General features: G+C 46.3%; 1 protein-coding gene across 2 annotated transcripts in view; it reads left to right on the forward strand.

The window, feature by feature from the left end:
* Positions 1–27,045, forward strand: part of med27 (mediator complex subunit 27) — a 173,747-nt gene that overhangs the window by 107,711 nt on the left and 38,991 nt on the right. For both annotated transcript variants that reach the window (XM_018096710.2, NM_001011132.1), the window contains exon 4: positions 22,284–22,377. In XM_018096710.2, coding sequence (XP_017952199.1) covers positions 22,284–22,377 — 94 coding nt within the window. The remainder of the gene's footprint in view (positions 1–22,283; positions 22,378–27,045) is intronic.

The raw sequence follows: 27,045 nt of genomic DNA on the forward strand, positions 1-27,045 counted from the left end.
CTTTCACCCCTTTAAGATCTTCAGACTTTTGAGGTCAGGCCTCTCCATCATTATTTTTCTTATTTTTTTTCTTAATAAGGCTACTTATTATAAGGGATACTTATTTCTCAAGCAATACCCCAGATTTCCCCCTAACTGGCATTTAGGTTGGGCCCCCTTAGCCCATAACAAGGTTACAGATATATAGAAACATTGGGGTAACAGTCACCCTGCTATAGTCCCAGGGGTACCCAGGGCACAAATAAGCACTCACCCCAAATCCCCCCCATAACTGGCCTTCAGGCTGGGCCCCCTTAGCCCATAACAAGGTTACAGATATATAGAAACATTGGGGTAACAGTCACCCTGCTATAGTTCCAGGGGTACCCAGGGCACAAATAAGCACTCACCCCAAATCCCCCCTAACTGACCTTCAGGCTGAGCCCCCTTAGCCCATAACAAGGTTACAGATATATAGAAACATTGGGGTAACAGTCACCCTGCTATAGTTCCAGGGGTACCCAGGGCACAAATAAGCACTCACCCCAAATCCCCCCTAACTGGCCTTCAGGCTGGGCCCCCTTAGCCCATAACAAGGTTACAGATATATAGAAACATTGGGGTAACAGTCACCCCGCTATAGTTCCAGGGGTACCCAGGGTACAAATAAGCACTCACCCCAAATCCCCCCCCAACCGGCCTTCAGGCTTGGCCCCCTTAGCCCATAACAAGGTTACAGATATATAGAAACATTGGGGTAACAGTCACCCTGCTATAGTTCCAGGGGTACCCAGGGCACAAATAAGCACTCACCCCAAATCCCCCCCTAACTGGCCTTCAGGCTGGGCCCCCTTAGCCCATAACAAGGTTACAGATATATAGAAACATTGGGGTAACAGTCACCCTGCTATAGTTCCAGGGGTACCCAGGGCACAAATAAGCACTCACCCCAAATCCCCCCCTAACTGGCCTTCAGGCTGGGCCCCCTTAGCCCATAACAAGGTTACAGATATATAGAAACATTGGGGTAACAGTCACCCCGCTATAGTTCCAGGGGTACCCAGGGCACAAATAAGCACTCACCCCAAATCCCCCCCTAACTGGCCTTCAGGCTGGGCCCCCTTAGCCCATAACAAGGTTACAGATATATAGAAACATTGGGGTAACAGTCACCCTGCTATAGTTCCAGGGGTACCCAGGGCACAAATAAGCACTCACCCCAAATCCCCCCCTAACTGGCCTTCAGGCTGGGCCCCCTTAGCCCATAACAAGGTTACAGATATATAGAAACATTGGGGTAACAGTCACCCTGCTATAGTTCCAGGGGTACCCAGGGCACAAATAAGCACTCACCCCAAATCTCCCCCTAACTGGCCTTCAGGCTGGGCCCCCTTAGCCCATAACAAGGTTACAGATATATAGAAACATTGGGGTAACAGTCACCCAGGTATTATAATAAAATTGTGCCAATGTGATTGGATTCCTGGGGCCACAGACCTGTTGGGAAGTTACAGTACCTGTAGGTGAGCCCGGTGATACTTGCTCTTTGACTTAAATTGTAAGATATTTCCCATATTACTCGGGATTATCAGCAGACACATTATGAGCAGTGAGTAATGATTACATTTCTAGGGAGCCTGCACATTTACTTTTATAGAAAGAAGACATTTAGATTATTCTCTGGGAATGACAAATGTGCCCATTAAATGTACTGCTAATAAAGAGAATTCCCATCCTACCTGTGGCTGCGTGCAGCATGTGTCCGACGCTGGGTGTCCAATTAATCTTAACATACATGGTGCCCTCCTTTAACACAAAACTCATTATCTATTTTGACTTTCTTTGCCATGAAATCTTTCTACACATATTGAAAGAAAAATACTGATAGATATTGTGACATATTGTTAAGTTAATTTTTTTCATTTGATAGTATGCCCATAACATTTCTTCTCTGTATATTTAAATTTATAAGTATTGTAGGGAGGTGCCATAGTGTTTCCCTTAGACAGTACAGTATGAGGGTACAGCTTATTGTGTGCCCAGAACATTCCTTCTCTGTATATCTGTATTTATACATATGGGAGGGAGGTGCCATAGTGTTTCCCTTAGACAGTACAGTATGGGGGTACAGCTTATTGTGTGCCCAGAACATTCCTTCTCTGTATATTTGTATTTATACATATGGGAGGGAGGTGCCATATTGTTTCCCTTAGACAGTACAGTATGAGGGTACAGCTTATTGTGTGCCCAGAACATTCCTTCTTTGTATATTTGTATTTATACATATGGGAGGGAGGTGCCATAGTGTTTCCCTTAGACAGTACAGTATGGGGGTACAGCTTATTGTGTGCCCAGAACATTCCTTTTCTGTATATTTGTATTTATACATATGGGTAGGAGGTGCCATAGTGTTTCCCTTAGACAATACATTATGGGGGTACAGCTTATTGTGTGCCCAGAACATTCCTTCTCTGTATATTTGTATTTATACATATGGGAGGGAGGTGCCATAGTGTTTCCCTTAGACAGTACAGTATGGGGGTACAGCTTATTGTGTGCCCAGAACATTCCTTCTCTGTATATTTGTATTTATACATATGGGAGGGAGGTGCCATGGTGTTTCCCTTAGACAGTACAGTATGGGGGTACAGCTTATTGTGTGCCCAGAACATTCCTTCTCTGTATATTTGTATTTATACATATGGGAGGGAGGTGCCATAGTGTTTCCCTTAGACAGTACAGTATGGGGGTACAGCTTATTGTGTGCCCAGAACATTCCTTCTCTGTATATTTGTATTTATACATATGGGTAGGAGGTGCCATAGTGTTTCCCTTAGACAATACAGTATGGGGGTACAGCTTATTGTGTAAGGGAACCCAGCCAGTTTCCCTGCACATTCAGTCCTGCCCCAGTATAGAGGGGAAAGAGTTAACACAGACAGGCTGCCTCCCTGCCAAGGGCACCTACTCCTCTTTTTGCAGTCACAAAGTGTATCCGATGCTTTTTAATTTCCAAGTCCCTAATAAATAATTCAGCGTTCTGCCCTATATCTTACTTTGCAGCCTTTAGGAATGTGCTTAATGCCCTAATCGTTCTCTCTGCTGTTGAACGTGTTGCATTTGTAGCTGCGTTCCAACGTCTGACGCGCATTAAATGAGCAGCGGAGCAACCCTGACACGGTGCTTGCGTTCTGCCCGGGGGCTTCATTCCTTTACTGATGCCGAGACCCCCCTTCTTCCCTCTTTTCATAGGAAAGATAATGATTGGCTTCAAACACCATTTTGATTTATTTTGGGTGGAAAAGGATATTCCTGTTCAGTTTCCGGCATTGACTCTTTAATAGATCTGTGAAGGAGAATTAGGGACAAGGCACTAAAACTTGTTTAATGAGACTCAAGTCTTAGTTATTCTTTCTCGGGACTGAAATTTAAGGGTCTGAAATTAATCTGGCTGGAAATGCTGCATTTTACATATGGAACGTAAGCAGCAGTCCTGCCCTGCTTTATGGCTGAGATTCTAGCTATCTGTATAACAGAGCATTCTGTCACAGTGGCACAGATCCTATCTGATCCCCCCATTGTAAGCAGCAGTCCTGCCCTGCTTTATGGCTGAGATTCTAGCTATCTGTATAACAGAGCATTCTGTCACAGTGGCACAGATCCTATCTGATCCCCCCCATTGTAAGCAGCAGTCCTGCCCTGCTTTATGGCTGAGATTCTAGCTATCTGTATAACAGAGCATTCTGTCACAGTGGCACAAATCCTATCTGATCCCCCCATTGTAAGCAGCAGTCCTGCCCTGCTTTATGGCTGAGATTCTAGCTATCTGTATAACAGAGCATTCTGTCACAGTGGCACAGATCCTATCTGATCCCCCCCCATTTTAAGCAGCAGTCCTGCCCTGCTTTATGGCTGAGATTCTAGCTATCTGTATAACAGAGCATTCTGTCACAGTGGCACAGATCCTATCTGATCCCCCCCCATTGTAAGCAGCAGTCCTGCCCTGCTTTATGGCTGAGATTCTAGCTATCTGTATAACAGAGCATTCTGTCACAGTGGCACAGATCCTATCTGATCCCCCATTGTAAGCAGCAGTCCTGCCCTGCTTTATGGCTGAGATTCTAGCTATCTGTATAACAGAGCATTCTGTCACAGTGGCACAGATCCTATCTGATCCCCCCATTGTAAGCAGCAGTCCTGCCCTGCTTTATGGCTGAGATTCTAGCTATCTGTATAACAGAGCATTCTGTCACAGTGGCACAGATCCAATCTGATCCCCCCATTGTAAGCAGCAGTCCTGCCCTGCTTTATGGCTGAGATTCTAGCTATCTGTATAACAGAGCATTCTGTCACAGTGGCACAGATCCTATCTGATCCCCCCCCATTTTAAGCAGCAGTCCTGCCCTGCTTTATGGCTGAGATTCTAGCTATCTGTATAACAGAGCATTCTGTCACAGTGGCACAGATCCTATCTGATCCCCCCCCATTGTAAGCAGCAGTCCTGCCCTGCTTTATGGCTGAGATTCTAGCTATCTGTATAACAGAGCATTCTGTCACAGTGGCACAGATCCTATCTGACCCCCCCCCATTGTAAGCAGCAGTCCTGCCCTGCTTTATGGCTGAGATTCTAGCTATCTGTATAACAGAGCATTCTGTCACAGTGGCACAGATCCAATCTGATCCCCCCCATTGTAAGCAGCAGTCCTGCCCTGCTTTATGGCTGAGATTCTAGCTATCTGTATAACAGAGCATTCTGTCACAGTGGCACAGATCCTATCTGATCCCCCCATTGTAAGCAGCAGTCCTGCCCTGCTTTATGGCTGAGATTCTAGCTATCTGTATAACAGAGCATTCTGTCACAGTGGCACAGATCCTATCTGATCCCCCCCCATTTTAAGCAGCAGTCCTGCCCTGCTTTATGGCTGAGATTCTAGCTATCTGTATAACAGAGCATTCTGTCACAGTGGCACAGATCCAATCTGATCCCCCCCATTGTAAGCAGCAGTCCTGCCCTGCTTTATGGCTGAGATTCTAGCTATCTGTATAACAGAGCATTCTGTCACAGTGGCACAGATCCTATCTGATCCCCCCATTGTAAGCAGCAGTCCTGCCCTGCTTTATGGCTGAGATTCTAGCTATCTGTATAACAGAGCATTCTGTCACAGTGGCACAGATCCTATCTGATCCCCCCATTGTAAGCAGCAGTCCTGCCCTGCTTTATGGCTGAGATTCTAGCTATCTGTATAACAGAGCATTCTGTCACAGTGGCACAGATCCTATCTGATCCCACCCATTGTAAGCAGCAGTCCTGCCCTGCTTTATGGCTGAGATTCTAGCTATCTGTATAACAGAGCATTCTGTCACAGTGGCACAGATCCTATCTGATCCCCCCCATTGTAAGCAGCAGTCCTGCCCTGCTTTATGGCTGAGATTCTAGCTATCTGTATAACAGAGCATTCTGTCACAGTGGCACAGATCCTATCTGATCCCCCATTGTAAGCAGCAGTCCTGCCCTGCTTTATGGCTGAGATTCTAGCTATCTGTATAACAGAGCATTCTGTCACAGTGGCACAGATCCTATCTGATCCCCCATTGTAAGCAGCAGTCCTGCCCTGCTTTATGGCTGAGATTCTAGCTATCTGTATAACAGAGCATTCTGTCACAGTGGCACCGATCCTATCTGATCCCCATTGTATGCAGCAGTCCTGCCCTGCTTTATGGCTGAGATTCTAGCTATCTGTATAACAGAGCATTCTGTCACAGTGGCACAGATCCTATCTGATCCCCCCATTGTAAGCAGCAGTCCTGCCCTGCTTTATGGCTGAGATTCTAGCTATCTGTACAACAGGGCATTCTGTGACAGTGGCACGGGGGAGGACAAGCTGTACAAGTTGAGCGCTGGAAGGAAATGGGTTAATGATAAAGCCATTAAGATCAAGATCCAACCTCGCCATCAATTTCTATGCCTCAGCGCTGCCGGCCCTAATTAAATTGATGCACGCCTCTGAAAACTTGCGGTTTGCCACATTCTTTGGACTTTGTTTACTGAGCATGTTTCAGCCCCGCTGTGCTTCTGTTCCGCTCTCCCTGTAAACAAGCCGCGCTGCGCCTGATTCCGTGCCATCACAGCTCCTAATTAAGGCACCGGCGCAGGGTGTCAGGGAGCATTTCATTAGGCGGTGGGCGGACGCGCTGCTACTCATTTGTTCTTCCTTGGCCTACACGGCCCCTCTCAGCCTCCCTCCCTCCTTGCCCAGGGAGCTGCCACTCACTCTACCTGTTTGATATCCTTCTAATGGGAATGTGGAAGTGGCTTGAATGTCAGCAACAGTTAGTCACATCCTTATTTTAATGAAAATACCCCGAAATTATTAAATATCTGGAAACAGCGTCTGTATAAAATTAATTGTTTTATTAAATATTCACTCTGCTTTTGAAAATGGTGGCTGCCGCCATGACCAGTGTTTTACGGCATGCACAAGTTCCTCCATTGCAACTGGCAGCGTCAAAGTCGCAACTGACTAGTTCCAGTGAGTAGGCTCGCATTTATTACAAGTACTGGCAAGGGTAATAGCACACACTGGGACATTTTTAGTGCTCTTCAAAATTGGTTCTACGCAGAACTCTAATCTGATCTGCCCCATTTTGCCCAGCAAGCGAATTGCCAAATTACGCAGAGATCTGCTTGGTTAGGTGACCCAGCCAAATGCAAGAATTTCCATGTGTGTGGCCAGCTTGAGTGACTGGTGGCAACTGAATGAGTTCAGACTTAAGGGGCCCATACACAGGCCAATTCTAGCTGCCGATATCAGTCCCTTAGACCGTTTCGGCAGCTAATCGGCCCGTGTATGGGCACTACCGACAGGCCTGCCCGACCGATATCTGGCCTGAAATCGGGCAGATCTCGATCGGGCAGGTTAGAAAATCTAGTTGGATCGGGGACCGCATTGGTGCGTTGAGGTGGTCCCCGGACCAACTTTTCCTATACCCATCGTTATAATTTGATCGTTTGGCCCAAGGAATTAACCTGTATTCTCCCAATATCGCCCACCCGTAGGTGGGGATATCAGGAGAACATCCGCTCGCTTGGCGACATCACCAAGCGAGCGGATCGGTCCGTGTATGGGGACCTTTACTGTAGTTTCCCTTCAGCACAACAATGAACTTAATCCTATAAGTCAGGGAACCCCAACCTTTTTTTTTACTCATGAGCTACACACAGATGTAAAAAGTGTTGGGGAGCCATACAAGCATGAAAAAAGTTCTTTGGGGGTGCCAAATATGGCCTGTGATTGGATATTTGGTAGCCCCATGTGGCCTGCTGAAGGCTCTGCTTGGAGTTAAACTGTGTCTCTTGGCTTCCAAAACTTGTCCCCAAGCCAGGAGTTTAAAAATGGCACCTACTTTGAGGCCACTGAGAGTAACATTAAATGGGTGGTGAGCAACTTGTTGTCCCCGAGCCACGGGTTGCACTATAAGTACTGTTAAAGGACAAGGAAAGGCTAAGTCACTTGGGGGTGCCAACATGTTAGGCACCCCAACGTGACTGTTTTTCCTTGTCATCTAAAGGCAATTGCAAATGAGTAGGTTTCTGGAGTTTGGGCCATTCACCTCTACAGCAGTTGTCTGAAAGGGATCTAGCCATTTCTTGCCCCGGCCTGCCATGTTTCCAAGTGCCTGTATTTAGGGAGATGCTGGGAAGATACTCTTAATGTGGATGGAGGATAACAATGGAGTGAATAGAGGTTACTCAGGGTCGGACTTGGGGCTTCTGCCTCAGGGGCCCGTGCACCCCCCTCAATGGCCCCAACACCCTCCGACTCCCACCCCCCCTCCAGAGGCCCCCAACACCCTCCAACACCCTCTCCGAGTTCTCCTAAAAGAAACTTACCTGCGGCACGTCGGGTGAGGGAGACAGTGGATCACGGGAGCGCCTGGGGGAGATCAGATCTGGGCCCGCCGGGGCCCAGTCTGATGCTGGAGTTACTAGAGGACAACAGTGGTGTAAAGGCTGGAGGATAAGGATAGAGTGAAAGGAAGATGAAGGAAGATGGCAGTTGGGTGAATAGGGGCTACTAGAGGACAATAGTGGTGTAAATGCTGGAGGATAAGGATAGAGCATAAGAAAGATGAAGGAGGATGGCAGTTGGGTGAATAGGGATTACTAGAAGACAACAGTGGTGTCAATGCTGGAGGATAAAGCGTAAGAAAGATGAAGGAAGATGGCAGTTGGGTGAATAGGGGCTACTAGAGGACAATAGTGGTGTAAATGCTGGAGGATAAGGATAGAGCGTAAGAAAGATGAAGGAAGATGGCAGTTGGGTGAATAGGGGCTACTAGAGGACAACAGTGGTGTAAATGCTGGAGGATAAGGATAGAGCGTAAGAAAGATGAAGGAAGATGGCAGTTGGGTGAATAGGGGCTACTAGAGGACAACAGTGGTGTCAATGCTGGAGGATACTGATAGAGTGGAAGGAAGATGAAGGAGGATGGCAATGGGGTGAAGAGGAGTGACTAGAGGACAGCAGTGGTGCAAGAAGACAAGTAAGGTAAGATGTCAGTAAGGCTGAAGGCTGGTGAGTGGAATATAAATGGGGAAGGCAATAGAATGAAGATGAGATACTAGAGGTAAGAACAAGGAAAAGGAAGGTGAGTATTCAGTGGAGCAGAAGAGAGATGCTGGAGGAACCAGAGGTGGCAGAGAAAGTCAGTTGAGCGGAAGGAAGACATGGCAGGAAGGCAGTAGTGCAGAAGGCAGGTGAGGAGGATGGGGGCACCCTGGGAATGGAGATCCCATGGAGCAGAATGAAGGTTACGTGGTGAAACAGGAGATGTTGGAGGAAGCAGTAGAGTGGAAGGGACTTGCTGGATTTTATATGCTGATTGTAAGTTTATCGTTAACATTTTCCCTTTCATTTTATATTAATAGCAAGTACCTCCCTGTTCTCCGCTCCAGCATGTCCCCCAGCCCCCGTGTCCCTGGAGCCCCGGCAGTGCTACCCTGCCCACTATACACCCATAAGCAGCAACCGCCTCCCCGTTGGATCCCCCTACAGCCAGGCTCTTTCCCACTATACACCCATAAGCAGCAACCGCCTCCCCGTTGGATCCCCCTACAGCCAGGCTCTTTCCCACTATACACCCATAAGCAGCAACCTCCTCCCCGTTGGATCCCCCTACAGCCAGGCTCTTTCCCACTATACACCCATAAGCAGCAACTGCCTCCCCGTTGGATCCCCCTACAGCCAGGCTCTTTCCCACTATACACCCATAAGCAGCAACCTCCTCCCCGTTGGATCCCCCTACAGCCAGGCTCTTTCCCACTATACACCCATAAGCAGCAACTGCCTCCCCGTTGGATCCCCCTACAGCCAGGCTCTTTCCCACTATACACCCATAAGCAGCAACTGCCTCCCCGTTGGATCCCCCTACAGCCAGGCTCTTTCCCACTATACACCCATAAGCAGCAACCTCCTCCCCGTTGGATCCCCCTACAGCCAGGCTCTTTCCCACTATACACCGATAAGCAGCAACCTCCTCCCCGTTGGATCCCCCTGCAGCCAGGCTCTTTCCCACTATACACCCATAAGCAGCAACCTCCTCCCCGTTGGATCCCCCTGCAGCCAGGCTCTTTCCTACTATACACCCATAAGCAGCAACTGCCTCCCCGTTGGATCCCCCTGCAGCCAGGCTCTTTCCTACTATACACCCATAAGCAGCAACTGCCTCCCCGTTGGATCCCCCTACAGCCAGGCTCTTTCCCACTATACACCCATAAGCAGCAACTGCCTCCCCGTTGGATCCCCCTACAGCCAGGCTCTTTCCCACTATACACCCATAAGCAGCAACTGCCTCCCCGTTGGATCCCCCTACAGCCAGGCTCTTTCCCACTATACACCCATAAGCAGCAACCGCCTCCCCGTTGGATCCCCCTACAGCCAGGCTCTTTCCCACTATACACCCATAAGCAGCAACTGCCTCCCCGTTGGATCCCCCTGCAGCCAGGCTCTTTCCCACTATACACCCATAAGCAGCAACTGCCTCCCTGTTGGATCCCCCTACAGCCAGGCTCTTTCCCACTATACACCCATAAGCAGCAACTGCCTCCCCGTTGGATCCCCCTGCGTCCATGCTCCTGCCCACTATACACCCATAAGCAGCAACCTCCTCCCCGTTGGATCCCCCTGCGTCCATGCTCCTGCCCACTATACACCCATAAGCAGCAACCTCCTCCCCGTTGGATCCCCCTACAGCCAGGCTCTTTCCCACTATACACCCATAAGCAGCAACCTCCTCCCCGTTGGATCCCCCTGCAGCCAGGCGCTTTCCCAGCCTTATTCCTGGTGGATTAGATATCACTCTTCCTTTCCCCCACTGAGTGCCTAGTAATCTGTATGCATGTTCTGTTGTTCTTTTAATTTTCCCACACAAATGTGCTGCGCTGCGGAATATTTTTCCACGTTATAAATAAATTATAGCTACAGTGTGCGCGGCATATTAAGCCCCAGATCACAACAACTGGAGGAACAATTCACACTGGCAGCAGCTGGAAACTTCTCCTGCTCAAACTTTTTGCCTTTATTTCTTGATAAATCGGAATACAAAATTGGGCAATGCCCTCAGGGCGGAATTTAAACTTTTTGCGCCCCTAGGCGTCTCTGTTGCTCACAGCCTCCCCCTTTCTACTCGCACCGCCCAGCTACTTTCACCCATCTACCCACTGCTCTCACCTCCTCTCAGCCACCTGCTGGTCCCTTCTGCCGCCACTGTTCCGGCATAAACACTTCCACTGGGGACTGGGTGGGAGATTCAAACTGCTGCCAAAATCTCCCACCCAGTCCCCAATAAAGATGTGGCCAGTGGGCGGCATGCAGCCACTAATATTTGCCACCCTGGGCCTTTGTAACCACCAACAAATCCAGGCCTAAGTGCTGTGCTAGGCACATTCGTTCTAGCTGATCTCTAAATGCCTGAATCTGCAACCAATTGCCCTGGCGACTAGGAGCTAGAAGGTGCCACATTTGCACATAAATGGACATTTCGACAGTTGTATGAACCACATGATCAAAGTCTTGGAAGACTATGATCTTTTCATTGGGCCAGCAATCCTTTGAGATCTGTCTGAACTAACATTAACAGAATTTCCCAGATTGCAGCTTTCAATATGGGACTTCTTCAGGCATTTTGACCCTAGTGCCATGACCACCATAGTAGGTAGGCTGATGCCCTTTCTTGACTTCTGGATGGGGCACCAGCTGATGTGGAAATAAGAAGAACCACAACTCTGCCTTGCCTTTTAGACCTGTTCATTTAGCATGAATGAATGGGAAACTGGGAATGGGACACACTATAGCAGCAGTCCTCAAACTACGACCTCCCCAGTGGAATTTACCCGCCCCCCCCCTGCTGCGTCCTTACCCCTGGCATCGGGGAGAGAGGACTCAGCGGGGAGCGGGACGGGGAAACTGAGAGGGAGGATGGACGGCAGGTAGGAGGGAGGGGGGGGGAGCAGTTGGGGGGAAATGCGACCTGTTTGGGCCATGTTTCGCCGCCGCCAACGGGGAATGGGTGCTGTTGATGGCAGTCCGACCCCCCCAACAGGCCCTTGATACGGTCCCTTGGGTCAGAAGTTTGAGGACCCCTGCACTATAGTATAAGGCTACCCAAAGATAGCCAGTGGCACAATATCCAACAGTACAGCCTGTTTGCCAATACTAGGTTGACCCATATATGCCTTTCTTAACTCAAGCTCTAACACGGCTGTTGATGTCCACTGGAAGGTAGCCAGTGAAGAACGTGCACCCTTAAAAGCTCAGAGTTTGTGTTGACTTCGCCTATGCACCTATAGAGTTTTTTTGTCCATGCCCTACCCCTGGACGTTGCCACGTTGGCATCTATGAACATTTGTTATACAACATTGCTTGTGGAGGATACCATGTGTGGGTAGACACCAAGTTGACCACTAACGGGCCTCTTAAGCAAGGTTTGTTGCTAGAATATTCTGATGTCAGCATATGGGGCATTAGTGAGCAAGTCATACCAACGATTGTTGAGGTTGGTTTTGACCCCATCTTTGGCTAATTGTGGATAACTGTAGATTTGATGTTTGTATTGATGTCCGTTGGAAGGTAGCCAGTGAGTAAAGTGCATCTATAAAAGCTTATAATGACTACTCCTACGCACCTAGAGATTTCATGTCCACCTCTCTGTCTACCTCTGATTAAACATGGTCGCTACCACGTTGGCATCTGTAAACATCTATTATGCAACACAGAATCTCTCCGTGCCGTGTAATCTGGTGTTCCAACAATTTGCTACAAAACGCTGGTATTTTTAACATCGCAACATATGTGACCATATGCCGGCATTTCCAAGATACGGTTTCTATTCAGAGATAGGCAGCCATAAGGACTCCAGGCTTTCAACACATCGAAACGCATAGGGAATTGAACAGACTTGCTGAACGCGCCACATTTTAGCAAATTTTCCCACGTTCTCTCTGTCTCTTTCCCCCTCCGGAGCGGCAACGTCACGTGCAGACAAAACTTTTACTTTGCACACTTAAAGTCAACACGATTGAGTGACAGATCTGAGATAACTTTCATTTGATTGACTTCCTCCATCAGGTGACGGGAATGGGCTTAGGAAATCGTTGTGCTTTGTAGCTGTGATATTGTCATATTAATTAGGCTTGACGATAATGAGTCATGTTGTTTAAATTAGTGTGATTTTGGGGAAAAACAAACATTATCACACAAAAAAACAGCTAAAACTGTCCATACATGCCCAGATTTGGTCAACCACTTTGTCCGATTTTGACCATAGTCTTAGGCATATAGGCAAGGGGGTTCATTAAACCCTGCGATCCCCAGCTTTATTTATTTTAAAGAGTTTTGGTGAGCAAGCATGGAAAAAGTTCTTTAGGCCAAATAAGGCCTGTGATTGGCTGTTTGGTAGCCCCAAATGGACTGTTAGCCTACAGGAGGCTCTCCTTGGAGTAAAATGGTGTCTCCGGGCTTCCAAAACTTGTCTCCAAACCAGAAATTTAAAAATGGACACCTACATAGAGGCCTCTGGGAGCAACATCAAAGGGGGTGGTGAGCAACATGTTGCCCCTGGGCCACTGGTTGGACATCACTGATCTTGAGAAAAAATCCTTTGACCCTAGAGGATTATCTGTTGTGATTGTGAATTTCCATTGGTTGGCCCCGTTGGTTCTGCTGTTCTGGTCATTCAGATGTAGTGATGCACGGGGAGAGAAAATCTTGACCTACGTCCAACCTTAACCCACCCGTTTACAACATTAAACCCTCCCAATTCAGCACCCCACCCTTATTTTTATACTCATGGTCACCCCTTTCTGATGTCGCTGGTGAGGTGGGTATATAAACAAGTGGGGCCTTCTAGAAGAAGTTGGTATTCAATGAGTGTTGATATCTACCTGCTCACTAATCAAAATATACCCCCAATCTGAGGTATTAGCCGTTGTCGAATATTCCAAACCAAGAGAAATCGGTTGAATCCAACACTGAACTGTTTCCTAGACGTGAATAGTAAAGCAATTTATGAATTCTCCCCAATGTTTTATAATTCTCTAGCACAGGGATCCCCAACTTTTTTTTTTTCCTCATGAGCCACAGTCAAATGTAAAAAGAGTTGGGGAGCAACACAAGCATGAAAAATGTACTTGGGGGTACCCAATAAGGGCTGTGATTAGCTATTTAGTAGCCTCTTTGGGTTGGTTTTTTTGCAGCTAAAACTTGACTCCAAGACAGAAATTCAAAAATAAGCACCTGCTTTGAGGCCACTGGGAGCAACATCCAAGGGGTTGGGGAGCAACTTGCTGCCCCTGAGCCACTGGTTGGGGATCACTGGCCTAGCAAGATTGTCATTCAGATAAACCATTGGATTGAATGGATGTTAGTCGGCTGAGCTCCCATATTTTAGTGCAAAAATCTAGATGTGGAAATGGGAAAAAAAAAAAATGTTTACATGGAGATAATTCATTATTGGAGAAATATAGGGGAGATAAGTCCCTATCCCAACCTTTGATAAACCAACCCCTTAGATTGTTGGTTCCACTGTGATTACATTACTAATATCGATGGTAAACACATTTCTGAAAAGCAGAGATGGACATCTGTAGGGTTAGTTGGGTGGCAGGTCAGAATTAGAGCAGGTTCCCTCCCATAAGGTGGCAAAGTGGCGCCAACCATATTGCCTCGGGGGCATCACCATGCCAATGATCACTATTTGAGACGTTGGAGCAGTTCAGTCCGGTGCAATGTTAAGAAATGGATTAGGACTTCCAGTGTGGATTGGGCATTGGTTGGAAACAAAGAAAGTTAACCCAGTGCACCCTTACCTCCTCCAACAATTCTTACTCGGTGCACAGCCCAGAGAGTCGGCACTCCCAGCACAGTCCAGCAAAATATAGTTGACCAGCACAACGAAAATAGTGGACCGGCACGGGTCAACAATTTTTTGCATTGGTTTGAAAGCCACTAATGGATTAGGGCCAGATGCAGATCCTGCTCATTAATACTGATAAATCATTGGCCGATGCAACCCTGGAGCGTAAGCAGCAGAAGGATATTGGCTCATCCAATCTGTTGTACCCATTAAAAACAGGCACCTGATGTGTTTCTTATCCATAGAGATACCTACGCATGTGGCCAAGAGAAGTTGTGCCCGTGATGACTTGTACATGTAACCCTTGGGCAATGGTTTTGGTATCGCTTATAGCACAGGGTCCTTGGCATCCAAACCATTGCAGTCAATTCAAACCTCCCACCCTACCCAACCTACAATACAATATATCTTTTTAGGACTTTTAAGGAGCATAAGCTTTACCTGGGACACAGTGATTCATTGTTTATATGGCCCAGCTGAGCGCCTGGGATACGTATTAGCGCATCCGTCAGTACTGTAACGTGTCCATAAACCTGTTGGCGCTATAACAAAAAGAGGATGAGGATAATATAAGGCTCCTTTGCTTGGTGCAGTAGGCATAGATATATATATTTGTAATCCTGAACTTTAAGAACAATACTCGGCCTAATTGGGTCCTTCTTGGTGAAAAATTAGATCTGAGAACATCATAAAATCCAAATGATCCACCAGGGAAACCTATTTGTTAAAGAAAATGCCCCCTTTTTGCACTGCATCAATATCCAGCCAATGGCTTGCTAGATTGCTGCATCTTGTATGATCCTTACATGGCAATGGCGCAGGTTAATATCTTATCTGTATTCAGGGAAAATACTGCAAACACACACAAAAAGAGGATTGATCGGCATAGAATCCCTGGCCCCCGTGGTTTACAGTTGTAAAACAGCCAACATTGCTATTTCAACTTAAACCCATATGTTAGCTCCTAACTGTTCCTATGTTTGTATGCGAGCCCGGCCGTAGTATTGGCGCCCAAGGCAGTACTAAAGGTGGCCAAGCGAGCGGGTCTTCTCCCAATATCCCCACCTACGGGTGGGTGACATCGGGCTCATACAAATTAGAGCTACAAGTATAGGCGTCCGTCGGTTCAGGGACCACATCAATGAGCCAATGCGGTCCCCGATCCGACTAATTTTCAAACCTGCCCGATCGAGATCTGGCCATTTTCAGGCCAGATGTCTGTCGGGCAGACCCATCGTTAGTGCCCGGGCCGATAAGCTGCCAAATTGGTCTAAGGGACCAATATATGCAGCTAGGCTGCATAAAAGACCACTGCTTGGTATCCAGCCCCCTTGCATTTTGGCTTATAAGACCCTGCTGTCTTTTTCCCCATCTATCTGGTTGCTAGGGTCCAAATGACCTTAGTAACCAGGATGTGGTTTGAATGAGAGACGGGTGTATGAATAGGAGAAGGTCCAAATAGAGATATAGGCTATACAAAGTGACAATAACAAGAAAACTGGAGCCTCACGGAGCAATAGTTATTTGGCTGCGGGGGTCAGTGACCCCCCATTTGAAAGCTGGGAAGGGTCAGAAGAAGAAGGTATTTACCTTCTTCTGACGCTTCCCAGGTTTCCAATGCGGGTCCCTTATCAAAAATAAATAATGAAAAGCTGTTGGTCTTCTACATGATCTCAGCAAGTCTTAGCGGTTTTTAGTTCTAAAAAATCCAAACATGAAAAAAAAAGATTCCAAGTGTCGGACTAGGATGCCCGGGGCCCACCTGAAACCCTTAGACCCTAAGCCCACATTTTCCTTTACTCTCACTTCCTGCTTCTATTCATTGTTCTGTCCGTCTCTTCTTGTCTTCCCCTACTATTAGCTAAGCCTTCTCTCCATTTACCCTATTTGTTCTCATATAGGAAAATGAATGACTGAGACCGAGGAATAGAAGGCAGAATTGTTGCATGGGCAGGAGGGCCCCCTGGTATCCTGGGCCCAGCAGGACTTTGCCTGGTTCCATCCGATCCTTGCAGTTCTTCTGTCTCTCAGATCCTCCCCGCGCCGCGTATAAGGGCCACGTATCCCACTTTATTAAACATCGTTAATTGGTGTTACAAAACAAGTCGAAGGCAATTTATTTGCTGACATGTAAAGACTCGCGCTCCAACCAGCGTCACCAGAGATGGAATTATCAGGTTTTTTTTTTTTTTTTTTTAATGCCTTCAGAGGTTAATAAATAAATCACAAATCCAACCTCAAAGAAAGGGGGGAGATCGCAGATGTATATTTTATGCATTTGATAGAATAAATTGGGTTCGGTTGCATCTCCCTAGCGTGGCGTGTAAGATTTGATTTGCTAATTACATCCATAATAGGCCCCTTTCTACTTAGTATTCTGGCTTGATTTGTGGGAGAAGTGATGGAAACCAATATTTTATGCATTTTTGTCCCAAAATTAGAATTGTGATGTTAGATTTTAGTAATAGAATTTTTCATATCCTAAAGCAGGGCAGGACTGCTGTTACAATGGGGATCAGATAGGATCTGTGCCACTGTGACAGAATGCTCTGTTATACAGATAGCTAGAATCTCAGCCATAAAGCAGGGCAGGACTGCTGCTTACAATGGGGGGATCAGATAGGATCTGTGCCACTGTGACAGAATGCTCTGTTATACAGATAGCTAGAATCTCAGCCATAAAGCAGGGCAGGACTGCTGCTTACAATGGGGGGATCAGATAGGATCTGTGCCACTGTGACAGAATGCTCTGTTATACAGATAGCTAGAATCTCAGCCATAAAGCAGGGCAGGACTGCTGCTTACAATGGGGGGATCAGATAGGATCTGTGCCACTGACAGAATGCTCTGTTATACAGATAGCTAGAATCTCAGCCATAAAGCAGGGCAGGACTGCTGTTACAATGGGGGGATCAGATAGGATCTGTGCCACTGTGACAGAATGCTCTGTTATACAGATAGCTAGAATCTCAGCCATAAAGCAGGGCAGGACTGCTGTTACAATGGGGGGATCAGATAGAATCTGTGCCACTGTGACAGAATGCTCTGTTATACAGATAGCTAGAATCTCAGCCATAAAGCAGGGCAGGACTGCTGTTACAATGGGGGGATCAGATAGGATCTGTGCCACTGTGACAGAATGCTCTGTTATACAGATAGCTAGAATCTCAGCCATAAAGCAGGGCAGGACTGCTGTTACAATGGGTGGATCAGATAGAATCTGTGCCACTGTGACAGAATGCTCTGTTATACAGATAGCTAGAATCTCAGCCATAAAGCAGGGCAGGACTGCTGCTTACAATGGGGGGATCAGATAGGATCTGTGCCACTGTGACAGAATGCTCTGTTATACAGATAGCTAGAATCTCAGCCATAAAGCAGGGCAGGACTGCTGCTTACAATGGGGGGATCAGATAGGATCTGTGCCACTGTGACAGAATGCTCTGTTATACAGATAGCTAGAATCTCAGCCATAAAGCAGGGCAGGACTGCTGCTTACAATGGGGGGATCAGATAGGATCTGTGCCACTGTGACAGAATGCTCTGTTATACAGATAGCTAGAATCTCAGCCATAAAGCAGGGCAGGACTGCTGCTTACAATGGGGGGATCAGATAGGATCTGTGCCACTGACAGAATGCTCTGTTATACAGATAGCTAGAATCTCAGCCATAAAGCAGGGCAGGACTGCTGTTACAATGGGGGGATCAGATAGGATCTGTGCCACTGTGACAGAATGCTCTGTTATACAGATAGCTAGAATCTCAGCCATAAAGCAGGGCAGGACTGCTGTTACAATGGGGGGATCAGATAGAATCTGTGCCACTGTGACAGAATGCTCTGTTATACAGATAGCTAGAATCTCAGCCATAAAGCAGGGCAGGACTGCTGTTACAATGGGGGGATCAGATAGGATCTGTGCCACTGTGACAGAATGCTCTGTTATACAGATAGCTAGAATCTCAGCCATAAAGCAGGGCAGGACTGCTGTTACAATGGGTGGATCAGATAGAATCTGTGCCACTGTGACAGAATGCTCTGTTATACAGATAGCTAGAATCTCAGCCATAAAGCAGGGCAGGACTGCTGCTTACAATGGGGGGATCAGATAGGATCTGTGCCATTGTGACAGAATGCTCTGTTATACAGATAGCTAGAATCTCAGCCATAAAGCAGGGCAGGACTGCTGTTACAATGGGGGGATCAGATAGGATCGGTGCCACTGTGACAGAATGCTCTGTTATACAGATAGCTAGAATCTCAGCCATAAAGCAGGGCAGGACTGCTGTTACAATGGGGGGATCAGATAGGATCGGTGCCACTGTGACAGAATGCTCTGTTATACAGATAGCTAGAATCTCAGCCATAAAGCAGGGCAGGACTGCTGCTTACAATGGGGGGGATCAGATAGAATCTGTGCCACTGTGACAGAATGCTCTGTTATACAGATAGCTAGAATCTCAGCCATAAAGCAGGGCAGGACTGCTGCTTACAATGGGGGGGATCAGATAGGATCTGTGCCACTGTGACAGAATGCTCTGTTATACAGATAGCTAGAATCTCAGCCATAAAGCAGGGCAGGACTGCTGCTTACAATGGGGGGATCAGATAGGATCTGTGCCACTGTGACAGAATGCTTTGTTATACAGATAGCTAGAATCTCAGCCATAAAGCAGGGCAGGACTGCTGCTTACAATGGGGCTTATATAGGATCTGTAACTCCCAGCATGCTCAGCCAGCTACAGGCACCGCAGTCTCTGTTCATCAGAGTTGAACATTCAGAAAGTGCTGAGAAGGACATTCCGCCACTCCATTCTCGGGACTTCAGCAATGTGTCTAGCTCAGCCCGGGAGATTGCATTGGCAGGGAATAGTTCATTATATTCTGCAGACTGCAGGGAGCGCCCAGGCCTGAGAGCTTTATTGATTGTGGTTTGGCAGCAACGAAATTCCTTATGTCTTTATTAGCATATAGTTAGCAGTGACCTTTGTTCTCCGGCAAGCGACAGCGCAATTGTGCTGAGCTCGGGAACACCGAAGCGCCGTCTGCGCTCCAACGGCAACAACGCCACCGCCTGTCACTCACTCGGAAATGAAGAGTAAAACTGGCGATAACATGTCCCCGCGTCTGGCTTAGAACAGAGTAAAGTTGGGGAGAGAACTTTGTGACAAAACACCATGTTGCCCCACAACTGTGATATATACATAGAATTAACCATATTGTCCTCTGGGGCACCGGGAGCAACCCTGGTCCTGTTGGGGCCCCAACTCCACTGGCACGTTGGTGGAATTCATCTGCTGGTAATGGCGCGGTGTTTGGAGGAGTATGACGAGGCGGGCCCTAAACTCAGACCTGTCTTTAGATACCTATAATAGGGCTGTTCTGCCCCCAATAAGGGGTAATTATATCTTAGTTGGGATCAAGTACAGGTACTGTTTTATTATTACAGAGAAAAGGGAATCATTTAACCATTAAATAAACCCAATAGGGCTGTTCTGCCCCAATAAGGGGTAATTATATCTTAGTTGGGATCAAGTACAGGTACTGTTTTATTATTACAGAGAAAAGGGAATCATTTAACCATTAAATAAACCCAATAGGGCTGTTCTGCCCCAATAAGGGGTAATTATATCTTAGTTGGGATCAAGTACAGGTACTGTTTTATTATTACAGAGAAAAGGGAATCATTTAACCATTAAATAAACCCAATAGGGCTGTTCTGCCCCAATAAGGGGTAATTATATCTTAGTTGGGATCAAGTACAGGTACTGTTTTATTATTACAGAGAAAAGGGAATCATTTAACCATTAAATAAACCCAATAGGGCTGTTCTGCCCCAATAAGGGGTAATTATATCTTAGTTGGGATCAAGTACAGGTACTGTTTTATTATTACAGAGAAAAGGGAATCATTTAACCATTAAATAAACCCAATAGGGCTGTTCTGCCCCCAATAAGGGGTAATTATATCTTAGTTGGGATCAAGTACAGGTACTGTTTTATTATTACAGAGAAAAGGGAATCATTTAACCATTAAATAAACCCAATAGGGCTGTTCTGCCCAATAAGGGGTAATTATATCTTAGTTGGGATCAAGTACAGGTACTGTTTTATTATTACAGAGAAAAGGGAATCATTTAACCATTAAATAAACCCAATAGGGCTGTTCTGCCCCAATAAGGGGTAATTATATCTTAGTTGGGATCAAGTACAGGTACTGTTTTATTATTACAGAGAAAAGGGAATCATTTAACCATTAAATAAACCCAATAGGGCTGTTCTGCCCCAATAAGGGGTAATTATATCTTAGTTGGGATCAAGTACAGGTACTGTTTTATTATTACAGAGAAAAGGGAATCATTTAACCATTAAATAAACCCAATAGGGCTGTTCTGCCCCCAATAAGGGGTAATTATATCTTAGTTGGGATCAAGTACAGGTACTGTTTTATTATTACAGAGAAAAGGGAATCATTTAACCATTAAATAAACCCAATAGGGCTGTTCTGCCCCAATAAGGGGTAATTATATCTTAGTTGGGATCAAGTACAGGTACTGTTTTATTATTACAGAGAAAAGGGAAATCATTTTTAAAAATTAGAATTATTTGCTTATAATGAAGTCTATGGGAGATGGCCTTTCTTTAATTTGGAACTTCCTGGATAACGGGTTTCCGGATAAGGGATCCCATACCTGTATTGGCTTTTCTTGATCTAATATTTCTTTTCCTTGTACAGGTATGGGATCCCTTATCTGGAAACCCGTTATCCAGAAAGCTCCGAATTACAGAAAGCCTGTCTCCCATAGACTCCATTTTAATCAAGTAATTCAGAATTTTAAAACTGATTTCCTTTTTCTCTGTAATAATAAAACAGTACGTTGCAATTGATCCCAACTAAGATGTAAATAATCCTTACTGGATGCAAAACCATCCTATTGGGTTTAATTAATGTTTTATTGATTTTTTACTAGACTTAAGGTATGGAGATCCAAATTACGGAAAGACCCCTTATCCGGAATACCCTTGGTCCCGAGCATTCTGGATAACGGGTCCTATACCTGTACTAGAGGTATAATTGGTCAATTTGTTGCTCCAGGAGGAACATGAGAAAAGGTGGCCATGCATGGTCATGCCAATTCAACAGCTTGATTGGTCCATCTATGGGACGTTCTTGATGGCCTGTCCCATCAATAGCTGGCAAGGATTGGCATAGTATTGGGCTAGGTACCAGGAAAACTTCTGGTAAGCCAAGGTGTGAGTAGACTCTCCGGCTTAAGGTCCCTATACACGGGCCGATTCTAGCTGTGGATATGGGTCCCTTAGACAGATTCGGCAGCTAATTGGCCTATGTATGGGCACTACTGACGGGTAGTCGGCCAGATCTCGATCGGGCAGGTTAGAAAATGTAGTCGGATCGGGGCCACATCGGCTCGTTGATGCGGTCCCCGGACTGACTTTGCCTATACCTGCCATTATAATTCGATCGTTTGAACCTGGGTTTAGCCTGGATTCTCCCAATATCGCCCACCCGTAGGTGGGGGATATCGGGAGAAGATCCACACGCTTGGCGACATTGCCAAGTGAGCGGATCTGAAGGTGTATGGGCACCTTTACTCAACCAACCACATGGCCTTTTCCTTCTATTCCATGGCCACTGGCAGTTTCACAGAGCAGGTCTCTGGTCCAAGGTTTGTTGGTTGCCCCTGATTCCCCAGTCCGACACTTCAGAGCAAACTAATACCATACTAATAAAGGTAGTGAAGTTGCTGTTCTTACGCTGTGCATTGTAGAATGCTATTGAGTATGGTGCTCACCCCAAGGACAAATGCATTATGAAAGTCATGTTGAGTCAATACAGAAGGAAGCCCTGAAATGTCTTCATTTATTTTTCTAGATACATTGATGATGTAATCAGCCGGATCGATAGAATGTTCCCTGAAATGACCATCCAGTTATCAAGGCCTAACGGGAGCTCGGCCATGTTGCTGGTAAGTCTGTTATCTTCGTTTTGTTTAGCCCCATGGATCCAAATGCTTTGATAGAAGAAACACCTAGATGGTCTGAGACCTACATGGCATGAAGTCTTGGCTTCCACTGACCTTGTACAAGGAAACCAAGGGGCGCTGTGGCTCCTCTTCACTTCCTCAGCACACTATGGCACATATAGTACATTGGCAAATTACCAACGTGTCCAACTGACGAACCCACTGGTGTCCATGGTATAAAGACATTGGCCTGGAGTAGATCTAATGAGATAATTTACTATTTTAGTGTTATTTGTCCTTTAATGGAGAATGCCGCCCTAACACGAGCTTTTTGAAAATTAAACATAACTTTTACGTTTGCAATATACATTAATGAAATAATATGGTTTGGAACCTAAGCCCCGCCCCCTGTTCCCCTGCTGATCTGACTACTTTGAGACTCAAATAAATGTAACAGTAGTCGCCTGTCCTCAGCCTGCCTTCTGCCTGCCCCCTCCCAATCCCACAATCCTCTGCACACTTGACTCCCAGTCCCACAATCCCCTGCACACTTGACTCCCAATCCCACAATCCCCTGCACACTTGACTCCCAATCCCACAATCCCCTGCACACTTGACCTAGTGCAATGCATTGTGGGTAATGTAGTTCCTGCATGCTGTCTGTAAGCTGTGGAGAAGTTGTTACAATTTGTAACATCAGTGTTTTAGTCCCCCCTCCCCTGCCTGATGCAGAAAGATAAGAACTGTTTTGCAGATCAATTTCAGCATATAGAAATGGTATTTATTCCTGCTTTTTAAAGTGATAGGTATATTAGGGGTTTCTGTGTTGCGTGGGGCTCTTAAACAAATTTTTATTCCAAAGCTGGAGTTTCCCTTTAAGACCTTTACTTTCCCGAGGCTGCTGAATAGGCCTGAGCCGGATTGGCACGTTTCTGGACGTGGGGCGTTTAATTAACAGCGGGGCTGCATTTTGGGGTACCTTGATACTAATGCTGCCTGACACTTTCTTTATTGTGGGTTTCCTTCTGCCGACTGGCAGCTCTTAATTAGAAAGTGGCCTTTGCGGGCGCTGCATTGTCTGCTAATTCAATTCCAGCCGTCCCTTCCTTCCCCGCGCAGGTGTTCTCTTCTTTTCTTAATTAGACGCCCTGCTCTTGGCCTCCCCTCCTTTATTCTATCCATGGGGAGAATATCAGCCTCCCCAGGCCCCCATCTTCCCGTCTGGTCAGTTTTCCTTCATTAGCATCGGTACCTGCGCAGTTAGAATGGGAAATTGCATGCGCTTACAGAAAGCAGCGCGATTCATAAATTAGCTGCAATCAGGAATTCTGCATAGTAGTAATTGTCTTGTGTCCTTATAAAGAGCCGTTAGGCATTATTATTTTATTTCTCTTTATCTAATGGAAATATTGAAAAATATGGGTATCATGGTATTCCTAATGCAGGGCTTTCCATAGATTCTATAAAGGTGATACCTCCCTCCCATATGTATAAATACAAATATACAGAAAAGGAATGTTCTGGGCACACAATAAGCTGTACCCTCATACTGTACTGTCTAAGGGAAACACTATGGCACCTCCCTCCCATATGTATAAATACAAATATACAGAAAAGGAATGTTCTGGGCACACAATAAGCTGTACCCCCATACTGTACTGTCTAAGGGAAACACTATGGCACCTCCCTCCCATATGTATAAATACAAATATACAGAAAAGGAATGTTCTGGGCACACAATAAGCTGTACCCTCATACTGTACTGTCTAAGGGAAACACTATGGCACCTCCCTCCCATATGTATAAATACAAATATACAGAGAAGGAATGTTCTGGGCACACAATAAGCTGTACCCTCATACTGTACTGTCTAAGGGAAACACTATGGCACCTCCCTCCCATATGTATAAATACAAATATACAGAGAAGGAATGTTCTGGGCACACAATAAGCTGTACCCCCATACTGTACTGTCTAAGGGAAACACTATGGCACCTCCCTCCCATATGTATAAATACAAATATACAGAGAAGGAATGTTCTGGGCACACAATAAGCTGTACCCCCATACTGTACTGTCTAAGGGAAACACTATGGCACCTCCCTCCCATATGTATAAATACAAATATACAGAGAAGGAATGTTCTGGGCTTACTATAAACTATATCTTCACACTGTACTGTTTGTTCAAAGTTCAGAAATGTAAAAATGTTACTTTCTTTAAATATAAAGGTCAACTTGAGTCTCACACCCCACATTCAAATGAGTTAAATTGATTAAAGGGGAGGTTTCCCAGATAAGGCCTTCAGACTGCGGGTCATTGAGCATTTTTTACACATGAACAGGCGCCAACGAGCAGCGGAGGATTGGGCCGGTGTTATCCATAAATAGGCTTTGTATTAGCCACGTTTCTGCCTGACAAAGCAGCTCTTCGCTCCTCTGGGACACACAAATGCTTCCTGCTGTCCAGATGCTAATGGAACGTATTAGATGGCTCTGGAGTTAAAGTGCCTCAACTCATGGAGGAAATTCCGTATCCACTAAGTGTGCTGCTTGGCTTCCAGTAGGGGCGCAACTGCCCAGGGACCAAATGTATATTGGGGCACCACATATAGTGAGTACAGTAGGGTCAGAATGGCAGCAGTAGAGGAGCATGGTGGCAGTAGGGCAAGTCAATGGCAATAGGTGAGGATGGTGATGGTAGGGTAAGAGGGGGGCAGTATGATAATGATGACAGTGGGGCAAGACAATGGCAGTAGGTGAGGATGGTGATGGTAGGGTTAGAAGGGGGCAGTATGATAATGATGACAGAGGGGCAAGTCAATGGCAATAGGTGAGGATGGTGATGGTAGGGTAAGAGGGGGGTGGGTATGATAATGATGACAGCGAAGCAAGTCAATGGCAATAGGTGAGGATGGTGATGGTAGGGTAAGAGGGGGGCATTATGATAATGATGACAGAGGGGCAAGACAATGGCAATAGGTGAGGATGGTGATGGTAGGGTAAGAGGGGGGCAGTATGATAATGATGACAGAGGGGCAAGACAATGGCAATAGGTGAGGATGGTGATGGTAGGGTAAGAGGGGGGCAGTATGATAATGATGACAGAGGGGCAAGACAATGGCAATAGGTGAGGATGGTGATCGTAGGGTAAGAGGGGGGCAGTATGATAATGATGACAGAGGGGCAAGACAATGGCAATAGGTGAGGATGGTGATGGTAGGGTAAGATGGGGGCAGTATGATAATGATGACAGTGGGGGAAGACAATGGCAATAGGTGAGGATGGTGATGGTAGGGTAAGAGGGGGGCAGTATGATAATGATGACAGTGGGGGAAGACAATGGCAATAGGTGAGGATGGTGATGGTAGGGTAAGATGGGAGCGGGTATGATAATGATGACAGGGGACAAAGGACAAATTGATTACGGTAGGGCAAGATGGCAGTGATAGGGTAAGATATGTAGATCTTACAACTCCCTACTGCTGCCTGGGGCCCCACCACTACTAAAGGCACCTCTGGGCTTTTACCCCATGTGTTGGCAGGACAGGTAGGAGAAACTGCCCATTCACACCAATCAGAAAGGCTGGCATTATTCTGACTACTGGCCGATTAGAATAAACTGATGTGTATCCCCTCCTATCCAGAGCCAGGCTTCCCCCCGTATCACATCTATCTGCGGCGCCTGATGGATAGCACGCAATCTGCCATTCTTAATCGGACAGCACGCCGCGCTCCCCTTCCATCTATTACCTTGATAGATTGCAATCTCGGGCAATTTATAAACAAATTGAGATGCTGCCCTTCTTTCCCCGCTATCGCCGATCCTTTTTTCCCTACCCGCAGGAAATTGGACTCGACTTTTCTATTTTTTTTTGGGTTCAGTTCTGGTTCTGGTATAAATAGACATTTGACAGGACCTTATTAGAGGGGTAACGTTAGGCCTCCACATTGTTGGTATTTAGCTGCAGTTGAATTTAGTGACCTCTCATACGGGGCATAAATAAATGAAATATGGGGCTTTTCAGATATTTTGGGGGATTTAACCCTTCTCTAGCCATGCTGTGGGTTGCCACTAACCATGTGAGATAGCATAGATCAGAGAATCCCAAGACTGTACTATCTAGTGTTGACTTTTACTGCCAATCTAGTGGCGTTATATATGGCCTTTGAGCTTACCCCCCCCCCCCCCCCAAATCCTATTATAGTTGCCCCCTGTCTGGACAGCTCTGTCCGGGTCAAAAATGCCTGCCCAGTTATCCAAATTATGAAATCAGGACAGGAGTTCCCTTGGTGTCAAGATCCCCACCACCTGGCGTCACTCATTCCACCCACTGTGATGTAACTTCCTCTCCACGGTGACATCACTGCTCCCTGCCCAATGACATCACTGCCTGGCCCCTTCCTGGCAGCCATAAATCCCATTCACTAAAGGCACTTGCCTCACCATACACTTCTCGTACTTATATATAGTTGGGATATTCCCCATCATCAATGTACAAATAATAGTCCTGTAGCACAGGCTCTATAGATTATGAGCTGCCATATTGTTTCCCTACAGACTATGAGTATAAAGATTCCTGTTTGCTTGGCCAGTTGGCTTATCTATACAAACACATTGTTGACCGCTAGTAGAAACTGAGGAATAATTCTCACTGGAACTCTGGGCCTT

This window comes from Xenopus tropicalis, chromosome 8 (assembly GCF_000004195.4).
Source record: "Xenopus tropicalis strain Nigerian chromosome 8, UCB_Xtro_10.0, whole genome shotgun sequence".
Classification (NCBI taxonomy): domain Eukaryota; kingdom Metazoa; phylum Chordata; class Amphibia; order Anura; family Pipidae; genus Xenopus; species Xenopus tropicalis.